Source organism: Danio aesculapii, chromosome 9 (genome assembly GCF_903798145.1).
Source record: "Danio aesculapii chromosome 9, fDanAes4.1, whole genome shotgun sequence".
Lineage (NCBI taxonomy): Eukaryota > Metazoa > Chordata > Actinopteri > Cypriniformes > Danionidae > Danio > Danio aesculapii.
The window spans coordinates 23831170-23847988 of record NC_079443.1 but is presented as its reverse complement, the minus strand read 5'-3'; the positions used below and the strand labels follow the sequence as shown (position 1 = coordinate 23847988).

General features: G+C 35.0%; 1 protein-coding gene across 1 annotated transcript in view; it reads right to left on the bottom strand.

Annotated features, from left to right (window-relative positions):
* The window catches only part of LOC130234898 (diacylglycerol kinase beta), a 174646-nt gene that overhangs the window by 138432 nt on the left and 19395 nt on the right, over positions 1-16819 (bottom strand). The window contains exons 2-4 of the mRNA XM_056465230.1: positions 15931-16007; positions 10251-10271; positions 7203-7356 (exon numbers count right to left, since the gene is read on the bottom strand). Of these exons, the coding sequence (XP_056321205.1) occupies positions 7203-7356; positions 10251-10271; positions 15931-16007 (252 nt within the window). The remainder of the gene's footprint in view (positions 1-7202; positions 7357-10250; positions 10272-15930; positions 16008-16819) is intronic.

The following is a 16819-nucleotide window of genomic DNA, read 5'->3' as shown; positions in this document are numbered from 1 at the left end:
AGAGTGTTCTCTTCAACCGATGCAGATTCTACATGTTTTTTATCCCAGGTTCTGCAGGTTGCAATGTCCCTAATGATGTTTCAAAATTTTGATTGCCAATCTGTTTTGGTTCAATTTGGAATTTTCCTAACCAGCGCAAAGCCCGGGGGACCAGAGTGAGTGCTCCGACCTGCAGCTCCGGTTTACCTTTGAATGAATGGGAGACGTCTCTGCAAAATTTACAACTGAAAATATTAACATTGCACATTGTGATATAAGTCTGTTAAAGTGTTGAACATTTGTCCAAATGTTTCTCTTTCAATACTGAACTGCTTTCTGAGTTTAAAAATGATTGTTTAAGTTTTTAAGAATAGGAATAAGTTATTGTTTATCAAGAAAATCAGATGTTTGCAACCTTTTCACTTGTTAATTTAGTGTATTTTCTCAATAATGGATTTATTTTTACTTTGATGCTGCTGTGAATATAAATGTGCATTATTTGTTATGTGAATGTTCAAGCATGAGTAAAATTCTTTATTAAATGTTCTCATATTATCTGGTAGGTATTTCATCTATGAATGCAATCAGTTTCATCATTTCTTATTTACTGAATGTTTTTTTTAGTTTCTCCTTTTGAATGAATTTAGACTTTTAGACAGTGTCCTGCCGCCACCTACTGGGTTGTTTTAATGTAATATCTTTATACATTTTACCCTAATTAATAATAAGTTACAAATAATTTCATGATCTAATAATACTGCATTTTAATCTTATAATTAAAATCCAATCTTCTTATTGTTAGAAAACAGCCGTTGTGACAATCTAACAATATCTGTATACAGCTGACTGGGTGAATTCTCAGAGGAGTTCTGTGTAGGTGGAAGTAAAGATACACTGCATGGAGTAAAACCGGACACGGCATGACGTCATGTGAAAAGGATCTATTGGGCCAACGAGCTCTGATGTTAACCCGATTCAGCATTTAGAGCGTACTCACACTATGTACAGTTGCCTTGAACTGTTTCGAAGCACGTTTGCATCCGAGCCGAAGCACACTTACGTCATTGATGATGCGATGTCCAGTTTAACAGAAGAGAAGCACTCTCGCAGTGGAGATTTCTTTAGTTATATCATTTTAGTCACTTGATATCCAGTGACACACAGTTATCAGTCACTTTTGACACTCATAAGTAATCTAAAAGTCATCATGCTGCAGGATTTAGGAGGTTTGCTGAAGGTGCAGCTGTCATGCAGTGAGGGGTTTGCGTCTTTAATTATCGACAGTTTGCGTTTATTGACCAGTAAGAATGATTAATAAATTCATATGAAGCAGTCCCTTAAAAGTCACGTCTCGTCTTCAGTTTAGGGCTCAGGCGTGCTTTGCACTTACACTACAAGCGTACTGCGCCAGAGCCCAAGTGAACTGCACTCTGGCACACCTCTTCCCACCGGGCCAGGGCGGCCAACTGAACCGCGCCTGAGCCCGATTCAGAACACTCACACTTCTCAAATGAACTGGGAATTGCGCTTGGGCACGGTTCTAATAGCATAGTGTGAGTGCGCCCTTAGAATCAGCTTTGGCTGAAGAGAGAGCTCTGATTGGTTATTCAGCAAGGAATCAGAGCGTGAGAACAAACATTCGAAGTGACACACATACAAGTAAACAATTCAATTCAAGGAACACAGGCTGTAATTTTGCTACATTTCTCAAATATTTGCAAACAATATATATTTTCAGACTATCAGACATATTTGTAGGAGCAAATGCCTCCACGGTGAGTGGAAATTACTGTGATAATGGTACTAAATGCCGTTTTATCTTTTTTTGATTGGGATTGAGAAAACAGACTACTGCCACTCATAGGTGCGAAAAGACACATCTTCTTGCACAGATGCAGAATGTGATCATTTACTTCAGTCGGCTACTGTCTGTCTGGTGTCCAACACACTTGGTTTTAATCTAGTGTTAGTTGTTTGGTGTTGATTTGGTGTCCCGGCCCTTAGATCCATCCTAGGTCAAAAAACAGTTTAAAGTTTGCAAAACATATGGTCCTAAAGCTAGTGTTCATACATTTGGTTTCTCTAAACACCTTCTTTTTGAAAGACTACTCTGATTTGATTGGTGGTCAAATATCCCAATCTGTTGTGATTGGTCATACTACTTGCAGTGTGTCTGAAACAGCATTTCCAAATGTCACCTCTGTTAGCGTTCTCAGCACACAATAAAAAAAAAGTACTCAAACCCTTCTAAGCCTCAGAATGCTTTCACAAGTAGCCAGTGAACCATTAGTTAAATGACGACTCAGTTCAGAATCGATTCTGTCATTTGGTAGACAGTAATTCCATTTGTTGAGCACTTAAATCTTTGAAACTTTGCAGACCTTTTACATTTACAGACAGCTTTTTAACACTCTCCATGAAATGTAATACCTGATAAAAGCATAATGAGGTACTTAGTATTTTGAAGAATGCTGTAAACCAGTAGCCATTAGCTGTTTCCATAAAAAGATGTGAATTAGATTTAGGCGCAAAACTGGAATAATGCATAAAATATTAGTGAATCAATGACGTAAATACTCTATCAACAGGAAAAGTGGAATTTGCTGTTGTAGAAGAAGCAAATTTAGACCTTTTTCTTATACAATAAATGACTTGCACTTTAGAAGATGAATACAAAATGCAATGAACACATGGTACAGTAGCTTTTCGAAGCATTTGGGAGCTCTTTGGGAGCACAGTCGCTCAAGACATTTCTGAGAGGTAATAATACTGAACCACTTTGATGACACACTTTAGCTAAGTCATTTTAGAATGACCAAAACACCATTTTAGATGTTTTACAATGTGTTCAGTCTGCTGGTTTGCCCATTAATGTCCTATTGTGCCTATTTTTATCACATGATCTGTTAAAACAAAAGCACATGACTTTTTATCATTCTCATATTGGAATGTATTCAGTAAATGTGTTTCCATTGTAGTTTATGTTTTCTTATCGGATAAAAAGTTCATCCTACTCAGTTCATTTTCAAAATGTATGAGCATCTTGGATTTTCACAAAGCATTAAAATTAATGTGCAAAAATATAGGTGGATGGAAACAAAGCTACTGACTTCCATAGTACTTTGATCCCAACATGATGCCAACCTTTAGATGCTAACATGATTTTCCAACATTCTTTAAAATATATTATTTTGTGTTCAGCAGAAGATAGATAAAGAGTTACAGAAATCACTGGCTGTGCTGTTTTGCCAGTGCAGAGAAATCTTGGCACTAGATGGCACTGTTGGCAATCAAACTATTCCTCTTAATCGCCTCAGGTCAACAGTGATAGAAGAGTGATTTAGACAAAAGGCCACCAGCCTCTTTCCTTGAAAATGGACTCTTTCATCAAATCAGTTATTTTATCTAGTCTTGATAAGCAAAAGCTCAGAGTCATAGAGTAGCTAAAAGGCAGACAGCAGGTTTCTCTGTGTAACACAAATGAGTCTGGATCTCCAGATGCATAGAAGTTTGTTTTAGTCAGGCATAGTGTAATCTAATGCAAATTATAAAATAAGGCATCATCCAAAAGTCTGGCATCAAAGGTGAAAGTGCTATATTTTTCATTGAATACACTGTGCCTTAAAAGTTTGAGGTAATAACGATTTTATTTTATTTCAATTTATTTTTTAAAGCAAAAATGGATCAGACCGCTTCACAGTGACAGTGAAAGATTTCTTAAAACTTTCTATCTACTTTTAGAATTTTATTGTATTTACAGTAGCTTGCCCACCTTTTTGCTTTATTGACAGCAGTGCTTGAGTTGATGATGCAGAAAATTAGTGATTAGTGACCACAAAATAGTCCAGAATAGCAAGTATTTAATATTTTATGTCTAAAGTGTTTAGATTTTTTAAACAAAAATCTTTGGTGTGTCTGGAGTTCATTTGAACACTATTGAACACCAAACAGATATTTAATTGCCATTTAGTGTTCAAATAAACTCCAGACACACCAGAAGATTGTCACCCTGAGAAGGCAGGTTTTGCCAAAATGTGTAGGTGCAGTGCAAAAAATTTTTTTTTAATAATAACCTAATAAATAGTTAATAAATAAATAGTTATTAAAGGCTTTTTAACTTTTCAATTACTCCCTGAGTGCCTTGGACTTACGAATTTAACTGTATTTTTTATTATATTTTGCCCTTCAAACCATTATGTTTTTTTATCCATTTATCTGCAAAAAAAATTTTTATATATATTTTAAAGGTTCAAGACACCCTGGAGTACTTTCTTTAAAATTGTATCAGATTTGTGTGTGTTGAGTATCACTTAAGACAATGTTAGCACTTGTCAGCTTTAATTGTGGAGAAAACTTGATAATTTTGAGCTTTTGTCAGCTAATTTCATCATCCGGGTTTTAAATAATTATTGGGGTGGGATCACAATCGGGAACGTAGCGTGAATCTGCTAGTGGAGTGATGATGCGTTAGTCTCATTATTATTCATAGCTGAGTTTTCTTATCCTATGAGAAGACCCTGCTTCTTAATTATTCATGACTGCACGTGTTTTCAATGACAGACTATATGTACAGATCACAGATTTGCCAAGTCTGCAAAGTGCACGACACGCAGTATTTAGCCATTCATGAAGGGTCGTATGTGTTTGTTTCTATGATCCACGGTGTTTGTTGCATGGCTTTCTCTGCAAGGCCGTCAGGGCCGATACATCAACCTGTTTGTGTGCAGCAGGCCTTGTCGGGAGAGCTGTATGAGAATTGGAGAATGGCGGACTTTGTTTTTTATCAGTTGAGTTTGTTACCATTCAGACACATCGCCATGCTGCCATGTTCGCACATGTTAAAAATCTTCCAGATTACCGGCAGTGCTAATGGTTGGAATAGATAGGCAAAGAGACATGCTGTACTGCTATCCATATTGTCTGCATTCAGACCCAGGATTCAGGAGAAGAGAAGTCTATTTATAGTGTTTATATAAACAGGATTATCTTTATAATAATAAAACAAATCATGGTTATATATTATTTAAAATTACAAACAGACTATTGTAGATGTAGGCATTAAATTACTTACTGTAAACTACACAGTGCATCCGGAAAGTATTCATAGCGCTTTACCTTTTCCAAATTTTTTTGTTACATCCTTATTCCAAAATGGATTAAATTTATTTATTTCCTCTAAATTCTACACACAATACCCCATAATGAAAAAGTGAAAAAAGATTTTTTGAAATTGTTGCAAATTTATTAAAAATAAGAAACCTGAAAAATCACATGTACATAAGTATTCACAACCTTTGCCGTGAAGCTCTAAATTGAGCTCAGGTACATTCTGTTTCCACTGATCATTCTTGAGATGTTTCAACAGCTTAATTGGAGTTCACCTGTGGTAAATTCAGTTGATTGGACATGATTTAAAAAGGCATACACCTGTCTATATAAGGGTCTATATAAGGTCCCAGGGTTGACAGTGCATGTCAAAGCACAAACCAAGCAAGAAGACAAAGGAATTGTCTGTAGACCTCAAGATAGGCTTGGCTGGAGGCGCAAGGCTGGAGAATGGTTACAGTGGCCTCCATTATCCGTAAGTGGAAGATGTTTGGAACCACCAGGACTCTTCCTAGAGCTGGCCAGCCATGTAAGCTGAGTGATCGGGGGAGAAGGGCCTTAGTCAGGAAGGTGATCAATAACTCGATGGTCACTCTGTCTGAGCTCCAGCATTCTTCTGTGGAAAAATGAAAACCATCTGTGTTCTTCTTACAGAAGGACAAATATCTGTGGAGCAATCCACCAATCAGGCCTGTATGGTAGAGTGGCCAGACGGAAGCCACTCCCCGCCTGGAATTTGCCAAAAGGCATCTGAAGGACTCTCAGACCTCCTTTTCTCAAAATTATCTGGTCTGATGAGACTAAAATTGAACTCTTTGGAGTGAATGCCAGGTGTTACGTTTGAAGAAAACCAGGCAATGCTCATCACCAGACTAATACCATCCCTACAGTAAAGCATGGTGGCAGCATCATGCTGTGGGGATGTTTTTCAGAAGCAGGTACTGGAAGACTAGTCAGGATAGAGGGAAAGATGAATGCAGTGATGTACAGAGACATCCTAAATGAAAACCTGCTTTAGAGTGCTCTTGATCTCAGACTGGGGCGACGGTTTATATTCCAGCAGGACAACGACCCAAAGCACACTGTCAAAATATCAATGGAGTGACTTCACAACAACTCGGGTGAACGTTCTTGCGTGGCCCAGCCAGAGCCCAGACTTAAATCCTATTGAACATCTCTGGAGAGATCTGAAAATTGCTGTACACTATCGCTTCCCATCCAACCTGATCAAGCTTGAGAGGAGCTGCAAAGAGGAATGAGCAAAAATTCCCAAAGACAGGTGCGCCAAGCTTGTAGCGTCATATTCAAAAAGACTAGAGGCTGTAATTGCTGCCAAAGGTGCATCAACAAAGTATTGAGCAAAGGCTGTGAATACTTATGTACACGTGATTTTATTTTTAATAAATTTGCAATAATTTCAAAAAAAAAAATTTTCACATTGTCATTATGGGGAATTAAGTGTAGCATTTTGAGGAAATAAATTAATTTAATCCATTTTGGAATAAGGCTAACATAAAAAAATAAAAATAAAAAAATGTGGAAAAAGTGAACTGCTATGAATACTTTCCGAATGCACTGTAAAATCATGTAGAATCATGTCATGTCTCCTCACATTTTGTATCTTATTTTTTTTTTAACTAGAGCTGGTGAGCCAACTGACAAAAGCCCTTCCTTCCCACTGCTCTGCCGGCCACGTCCACTGCTCCGTGTGCTCGCAGCTCTCCCCGCAAATCATGGAGCATTTTTTGAAAAAATTGACTTGAACTGAAAGATGGGGTTTCATGACCCTTTAATACATAAAGTCCTGAACAACTTAAGTATGTTGTTTCAATTTGAAATAAATAGCTACAGTATACTGGTTACATTGTACAATGATGGAACATTATTTTTCCCATATTTCTCCATTTTATTTAGACATTTTATTTGCTGTAATATGCTCTCCAAGTATATAGACTCACTCTCATCCTTGACCCACTAGCACCATGACTAAAGGTGTTTCAGCAGTCAATAATTCACACCTTTTTTCAGAACCCAATGAAACTATCAAAATGAATACTTCATCCAGACCTCCACAACATGTTATTTAGAGTATAAAGTCATTTGAATAAACTATTTACCCAGCATTCCTGCTCCAGCTCGAGACGAGTCAGGGGAGCCTTCTCCACCATCCTTGCTCTTGAAGGAGGTGAAGAGGTGTTTGCACAGTTCCTCGGGGATGTCATTCTCAAGGTAGGTGGTCATGAAGAGCTGGAAGCCCTCATAATCGATGGGCTGCAGGAGACAAGAGGACAAATGATCAGAAATGTGAAGCGAGCGAGATGAAATAAAGCTGTGAATAAGCAGCTCCTTCTCCTTTATCTGTTCATCCGAAAGAATGTTCCTGTCTCAGGGCATGAACGACACGCTCAAGCATTTGGACACACAGCAACAGAAATACAGAGGGAGCCCACTGACACACACTGAAGTACAGTAAAACATTTATATTCTGCTCATAGAAGCAAAATCATCAGAGGTTACACTCTAAAAATGCTGAATTGTTTCAACCCAGTTTCGAGTCAAATTTAAACAAAGGTCCTGTTTACACCTGCTCACTTCATGCATTTTCTCTGAGCGGACAGCTATCTGATTTGTGAAAACTGTTTAATTTACATTTGGCTAAATGGATATAAATCTGAATCTAATCTTTAAATCTGCAATTTGTAGGTTATATCAGCTAAAGCACCGAATATACATAATTTTCTATAATTATTATTCTAAAATTTTATATATATATAATAGTTGAAGTCAGAATTATTACCCCCTTGAATTATTTTTTCGCCAATTTCTGTTTAACGGACAGAAGATTTTGTTCAACACATTTCTAAACATAATAGTTTTAATAGCTCATTTCTAATAACTGATTTATTTGATCTTTGCCATGATGACAGTAAATAATATTTGACTAGATATTTTTCAAGACACTTCTATACAGCTTAAAGTGACATTTAAAGGCTTAACTAGGTTAATTAGGTTAACTAGGCAGGTTAGGGTAATTAGGCAATGTATTGTATAATGATGGTTTGTTCTGTAGACTATCGAAAAGAAAATGAGCTAAAAGGGGCTAATAATTTTGTCCCTAAAATGTTTTTAAAAAAATTAAAAACTGCTTTTATTCTAGCCGAAATAAAGCAAATAAGACTTTCTCCAGAAGTAAAAATATTATCAGACATACTGTGAAAATTTCCTTTCTCTGTTAAAAATCATTTGAGAAAAATTTAAAAAAGAAAAAAAAAAAAAAATCAAAGGGGGGCTAATAATTCTGACTTAAACTATATATATATATATATCAAGTTGAATGTTTTGATAACTTCATGTGTATTTTGCCTGCACTAATGGCTCACGATTCAGGTATGTACGCTGTACGTTATAGTGACTGACTGTAATGCAATGTACTATAAAAATGTAATTTGTCAGATGCATTAGTTGCAGAATTTTAAAGCAGTTTATTGATTTAAATGCTTCTTATTAGATATTACATAATTCAATGTGACTATGCATGGCTTTATGGAGAGGTTTTTTATTCATTCATTCATTTTCTTTTTGGCTTATTCCCTTTAATAAACAGGGGTCGCCACAGCGGAATGAACCGCCAACTTATCCAGCATAAGTTTGTTCTTATTAAGAACTAAGTGAACACTAATAGCAAGTTAACACAACTAACTATTCTGAGTCAACAATACTGAAGTTTACTTTATTAAGAAGTTGTCAATACAAACTGTTTTAAGTTACGCTCACTTAAAATTAATACACTACTTTACTTATAAATCAAGTAGCTCAAAGTTGTAAATATATAATACTGTAAGTCAGGATTACTTGAATATATTTAGTTTAACAACTTAATGTGCTAAAAAGTTGGGATAACTTTTTTTATATTGTAAGGTGAACAAACTTATTCATAAGTTAATTCCACTTTTATTGATTAGAACAGCTATTGCTTTATACAGTGTACGACCTACTAACTACAGTTTACCTTAAAAACATGTGATGCAACCGAAGTAGGAACAAACTTGGTTATAAATGGTAAAAAATATATCCGTAAAATTTACGAAAAAAAACGGCAGTTGTGGTTGCCAGAACTTTACCGTTAAAAATACGGTACAAACCGTAAAACTAATTTCTCATTTTTACGGTAAACTACCGTATTTCATTAATTTATAGAGGAAATATGTCTGTTTTTTGAATTACCAACATCTACACATCTTTTGTTACACAGTTAGACATGTTAGCACACCCATATGCAGGTGGTTATGAGTAAGTTACATAATGAACTAAAGCTCATCACAATCAACTTTTCCCACAAGCAGAAAAGCGTATCAGTGGATAGAAGGTGCTCAGTGTCATTCACACGTCTACTAAACACCAGTATGGTAACATGCATAAAATTAAAGTCATGAAATAAACATTGTTTATCAACATTAGATGTAACATAAATCTCTAATGTACATCACTGATGGGGAAACTACTAAAAAGATCCATAGTAATGTCAACAAAAAGCATAAAAAGTGGTGTGCTATACAGGGAATTCTGGAAAAGTCAATTTACGGTTATTCGCCGTATATATTAAGGAAACATGCCATTACCAGGCTACGGATTTGTACTGTAGCATTTTTACAGTTTTTTACCGTTGAAATCACGGCCATTTTTTACAGTAGCTACTAAGTGTGGACTTTACACTTAGCCCCTATAGTGTGGACTTTACATTCCAGTTAAAGAAAGAGCTTACAAACAGCTGGTGCAACCCTCACAATCAGATGGCTATCCGATCTGAAAAAAAAATGCATGAAGTGAACAGATGTAAACAGACCCAAAGTGTCACGTCTGTCCTGTACCTTCCATTTATTGATCTGATTAATCTGCAATTGTTTGCTTGTTAAAATTAAATTCCTCTGGTCTTCATCTGATCTTGAAACAACCCAGTATTTTTTTTTTTTTTGAGTGTGCAAAAACACCATGATGAAAAGGCTGTTAATACATTTTAAAGTAGCACAGACACACAGCTCACATTGAAAAGCCCCGGGCGCAACCTTTGACCGTCAGGAGACATTATTGCCCACTTTCTGGTTAGGCATGCAGTCTGTAGACACACTGAACCACAGAACATGCAAACCCAGAAGTTGACAGCTTACTTGGTTGAGCACATCTTGCTTCTGTGTGGCAGTCAGAGATATATGGAGAGGGTAGAGGAGAGACGGGTTATATATACACTGAAGCGCTGGTTTTGTGCAGAGGGATCAGTGATCGGTGTTAGCTTTCAGATCCTCTGCTCCTCTGACACTCAATGAATTCACATTATTCCATCTTCAGTGCTGTAAGGCATTAGTCCTTTGCTTTAGCTTAATGCTGTTCTGCAGGTTCGGTGGCAAGAGAATCACCTGGTCCATTTGCATAATATGGATTTACAAATTTAAGGTAATAATTTGCTTTTGGTAACAAAATGGAAGAGTAAAAATTAAACTGTGCAATAAAAGATTAAATATGGGACATTTAGCCTTTAATAAAAGCTATTTTAATAACTCAAAGGTTAGAATAGCAGGGGGAAATATGAAACTACATTAAACTACTGAAAGGGCTGGTAAGTTCTCACCAGGGGTGCACTTAGTTATATAAAAAAAATCTTGTATAATAAATAAACAAACAAATAAAAAAAAGAAATATATAAATAAATATATGAATAAATAAACATAAATAAATAAATACAAATCAATAAATATAAATAATTACAAATAAATAAATATAAATAAATAAATAAATAAATAAATACAAACAAATAAACAAAAATAAACAAATAAATAAATATAAACAAACAAACAAACAAATAAACAAATAAAAAATAAATAAATACATATATAAATAAATAATTAAATGAAAAAATACAAATACAAACAATTAAATATAAATAAATAATTACAAATAAATAAATAAATAAATATAAATGAATAAATATAAATAAATAAATACAAATAAATAAATAAATATAAATAAATAAACAAATAAAAACAAATAAATAAATAAAAACAAACAAACAAATAAATAACTAAACAAATAAATAATTACAAATAAATAAATAAATAAAATACAACTATATAAATAAATATGCATATATAAATAAATAAATAAACAAACAAATAAATAAATAAATAAATAAATGAATAAATAAATAATACATACATACATACATACATACATACATACATACATACATACATACATACATACATACATACATACATACATACATACATACATACATACATACATACATACAGTTGAAGTCACAATTATTTGCTCCCCTGTTTATTTTTTTCCCCCAATTTCTGTTCAACGAAGAGATTTTTTTAACACATTTCTAAACATAATAGTTTTAATAACTCATTTCTAATAACTGAATAATGAATAATATTTTACCAGATACTTTTCAAGACACTTTTTTTTTACAGCTTAAAGTGATATTTAAAGGCTTTACTAGGTTAATTAGGTTAACTAGGCAGGTTAGGGTAATTAGGCAAGTTATTGTAAAATGATGGTTTGTTCTGTAGACTGTGAAAAAAATATATAGCTTAAAGAGGCTAATAATTTTGACCTTAAAATGTTTTTTAAAAATTAAAAAATGCTTTTTTTCTAGCCGAAATAAAACAAATAAGAATTTGTCCAGAGGAAAAATTATTATTAGACATACTGTGAAAATTTCCTTGCTCTGTTAAACATCATTTGGGAAACATTTAAAAAAAGAAAAAAAAATCAAAGGGGGGCTAATAATTCTGACTTCAACTGTACATACATTAATACATACATACATGCACACAAACAAACAAACATACATACATACAATAGAGGAGAAAACACTGAGCATGTCTGTCAATTGTTTACATGTCTGTAATATTTTAGTGAAGGGTTCAGTAGTGAAGTGTAAGAGGTGATAACATTCACAGCTGGAAAAGGCTTAAGGGTCTGCAAAGGCTGAGCAGACGCACAGCAAAAACAGGAAGGTAAAAGTAACTGAACCCAAATGACTCACTTTGTCTCGGTATTAGCAAACATGTTTGTATGTTTTGGTGGAGTGAGAAGCAGCGTAACAGCCATATCTGTAAGAGGAACTTCCTGCCTGACATTCAAACATGTAGAACACAGAGACTGAGGCAGTATCAAATAATGCAAGAAACAATGAACAGTTTATTTAAACTTTCCCTGCCGCCACAGACACTCTTCCTTTCACAAAGGTTACAGAGTCACTGTAATTAATCTGTTAACTGTCTTCCCCTTTTTTAACAACTTAAATGGTTGTTATACAGGAATGCATTATAATAAAAAAATGCAGGAACATTTAGCGGATTATTAAATAATATTTATTAAATAATTATTAAATATATAATAAGTGAAAGAACTTTTAAAGTTTTATAGTAAGGGAAATGTATTATACTAAGCATTTATTTTACAAATATAAATATTGTACAAAATAGTTTGGAATCTATCATTTCTATTAAATGAGATCATAGAGTAATACATTTGTACCAATACTATTTGTACCAAATGATGACTGTTCCACCTGACCTAAAACACTCCAGACTTCATTCAACCCAGTGGAAAGTATTTTAACACTAAATCATTTGTGCCCTGTATAGTGGACTACAGTTTTATGCAAAAGTTTGGGCACCCCTGATAATTATCATAATTTTAAGCCATAGTCTGCTGACCTTACAAATCAGCAGATTAATTTGGATATATTTTATACCCTATGGAAAAAGCAACATCTAACATAAGCTTTATTTAATCAACAGACATAATGCATTTTAATCATAACAAAAACAGACAGGTGCAAAAATTTGGGCACTCCAAAAGAATAATGACATCAATATTTAGTCTTTTATTTTGCTGAAATAACAGTAGATGTTTATTATAGCAAACAATAAGCCCCTGAATTCTTGCTGAAGGCATTTTGGGCCATTCTTTCAAATCAATCCATAGATTTTTGATGATGTTCGAGTCTGAAGACTGGAATGGCCATTCTAAATGATTGTATCGTGTATGAGCATGAATTGCTTGGCAGATCTGGAACTGTGCTTTGGGTCATTGTTCTGCTGAAACATCCAACCCTGCCGTAACTTCAGGCTCTTGATTTATTCTTGAACATTGTTCTTAAGAATCTGCTGATACTGGGTGGAATCCATGCGACCTTCAACCCTGACAAGGTTTCCAGTACCAGTGCTTGCCACACATCTGCACAGCATGATGGACTCTCCACTATATTTCATAGGGAGCTGGTTCTGCTCCTGGAATGCAGTATTCTTTTTCCACCATGCAAATTGTCTGTGGTTGTGACTAAAAAACTCGATCTTAGCTTCATCTGTCCACAGTATTTTTTTTTTCAAAATGATTTAGGCTTGTCCAGATGAGCCTTTGCATACCTAAATTGACTTTGATTGGCACAACGCAGACTTTACCCTTCCTTTGAGCTGTTCTTTGTGTAGAGTGCGCTTGACTGTGGAACAATGCACAGCTCAATGACATTATCAGCAGCAAGATGTTTCTGGAGCTCTTTGGAGGTGGTCTGTGATCATTCTAACCATTCTTCGCCTTTGCCTTTCAGATATCTTTCTTGGCCTACCACATCTTTCCTTCACAAGAACTGTTCCTGTGGCCTTCCATTTGCTTACTATATTTCTAACTGTGGAGATTTTAAAACTTTGTGATAGCTTTTTGTATCTTTCTCCTTATTCATGTTGATAAATTATTCCAATTTTAGGTCATTATGAAGTTCTTTTGAGGTTCCCATGTTGCTTCCTTCTGGCTCACAATATGAAGAAACACAACTAGCAATCAGCTGTTTTAAAAATCTTTTTCATGATTGGTTGCACTTGTGTTAGAACTGTTTATGGAGTCACTCAAATCAATTTTGTGTTGTAACCAATCAGCATTAAGTGACTACAGGTTTTGAAATCCACACAAAAGAGAGGGTGCTCAAACTTTTGCACAGCCTTTTTTTCAGTTTCAATTTAATTTCACACATATCAACACTGCTACGCTACGGATTTCTGTCTGAAAAACATAACATTATCTAGCTTTCTCTAGAAACTGTATGGCATATCACATTACTATGCAGCCACAGAGGGGTGCCAAAACCTTTGCATAAAACTGTCTCAAATGGCACACTATACACTATGCAATCATGCACTATGTACTTATGCACTTACACACTCAGCAGCATAGTATATGTATGTAGTGTCGTCCCAAATAGAGCACTAATGTTTTTTTTTTCAAATTCAAACTGTTTCCCTGATGACGTTTGACGGTCTCCAAATCAGTGAAATAAATGACCAAACTATCAAATAATACCTGCAGTGAGTATAACCGCATTCACCATCGGGAGGCGCTATAATCACTCTCGTAGGAGAATTTTGCTTTCACTGTCCAAAGTAAATAAAGTTATCCAACAAGTGTGCCCGATGGCTCCGCCCCTTCCGCTACGTGAGCAAACCTGCGGTTGTTGAGTGCGTATAGTGTCCATCATTACACACTTCATTTTACCCGCTGAATGAAGACAGTAATTATGTGAGCAAGAACAAGAATATCAGCCACAGCTCATGCATTTGTCATCAAGCCATCAGCTTGTGCTCACTACATTTGTGCAGAATTGTTCAGCCAGGCTGTGGATTTTAATCTCAAAAACAGGTGACCATTGACTTGCATTTGAACAATCGTCAAGGACCGCAGGTTTAGCTAAATGTTTTCTTTAATGTTCTACTGAAGAAAAAAATCGACATCTTCAATGGCTTGAGAGCAAGTAAATTAATTGTAAATGTAACTTTTTGACACATATACTGTACATACAATGCAGGTAAAACATCCTTCAGATTCTAGAAAGCATTTGATTTGACAGAATATCTAATGAGAAGCAAACGTGCAGAGTGACATCATAAAAACACTGACCCATATTTCTGGATTTGAGAAAATTTTGATTTGGTGAAATTTTATTATAAAATTATTATAAATAATTATTATAAATTCAATTAATATTTATTATAAGCGTTGATGTTGTTTTGCAGAACATCAGCTTATAGATAAACGTGACTCACGTATTCTCTTTAAAACTTTTGAACAATCCAAAATTTATGATTATAAAAAGTAAGAAAGGGAAAAAAGCACTACAAAATGTGCGCGAAATTTACTATAGACGAGCACTTAAAAGAGGTTGCAGTGAAGAATATTTACAGCCCAGACGCAGTCAGAAGTTCAATCTGGGCTGTATAGATGAGTGAAATACAGTGCTCTGTCACTGCTAGCACTGATGGCATGTCACCTCCATTTTGCGATACCTCCAAGTTTATGATTTAAAGGTGGTGAACTAATGAACAATGTGAAGCATGCATTGTCACACCATAGCCAACCTGGCGTCAGCTTCAGACCCATTAAGTGCCATCGGTGCTGATTCTCTATTGATTCAGCCGAGGCTCTGGGTCACAACCTGTGGCGCCAGACCCCGAGCAGCCTCTTATTTATGTCAGTGCGGAGGAGAGAGGAGAAATATAATGGTGACACTCCATAAAGCAAATTATAGATGCGGCTGCCTGCTGGCTTTGTTGTCACGGCAACGTGATGCATGGGCTTTATGATGTCAGCAAGGACCTTCTCTAATAGCAGGCGATATCTGGCCACTTGGTTTCGGGGATGACTAAGCATTTCCTGTAATGACTTGAGGCCTGAGTCAGGTTGTATTGGTGTTCTGTCAAGTCACAGCCAGAAGCTCCGCTGCCTCTAAACAGATCATTTAATCAGGTGAGATCACGCCCGGCCCACACTGTCATTACATACCTGCTCAGGGTTGTACTTGGAGAGGACACCATTTCCGTGAAATTCTTCCAGGACATCTTTAAGCTTCTTGGAGGAATCTGTGCAAGAGAGAAAACCATTACAAGGGAAATTATTGGGTAAGCAGTACAACTGTTTACAGTATATTGTGTAAGTGTGGATCAGCCTAAGAGATCATTTCAAATTTATTCTTGACTTTCTGAATTTGTGAAGTTAAATATTCATTACTGAGATGATATCAAACAATCCATATTTTCAGAACATAATTGTATATACACACACAGACGCACGCACGGATGCACGCACGCACACACACACATTTTATATATACAGTGTTCAGCATATATAAGGACTGTACACCCCTCACAAGTCTATCTTTTAAATTCATATTTTTAATAGGAAGCTATACAATATTATATTTGTGCAGATACATTAAATTAGTCAGTACTGAAGCCAAATCTGGAGCTCATCTAACAAAATAACTTACAATAACAGTCCAAAACTAAAAAATTATGTTATAGAAAATATTAAATACAATTTTTTTTAAAAAGAGGAAAAATCAAGTGTAGCAAAAAAATTTGAACAAAAAAAAAGTTGCAATTTTGTAGGTTGTAATTTTTTTTGCAATATTTTGCTTGAATTTAATTATATTGGCTTTCTATTTCTAATATGTTTGGTGACTCAAATATAATTTTAATAAATATATTTGTTTAATATTTCTGTTTTGTTTAAATGCACCAAAATACATTGCCTATATTCACTGAGAAATGGATAAAAATATTCCTTTTCAAAATGGGGTGTATTCAGTTATGCTAAGCACTGAAAAATGCATACATTATACATATAACACTTCACAATATGGTTCCAGTAGTTTATGTACACTTACATGAAC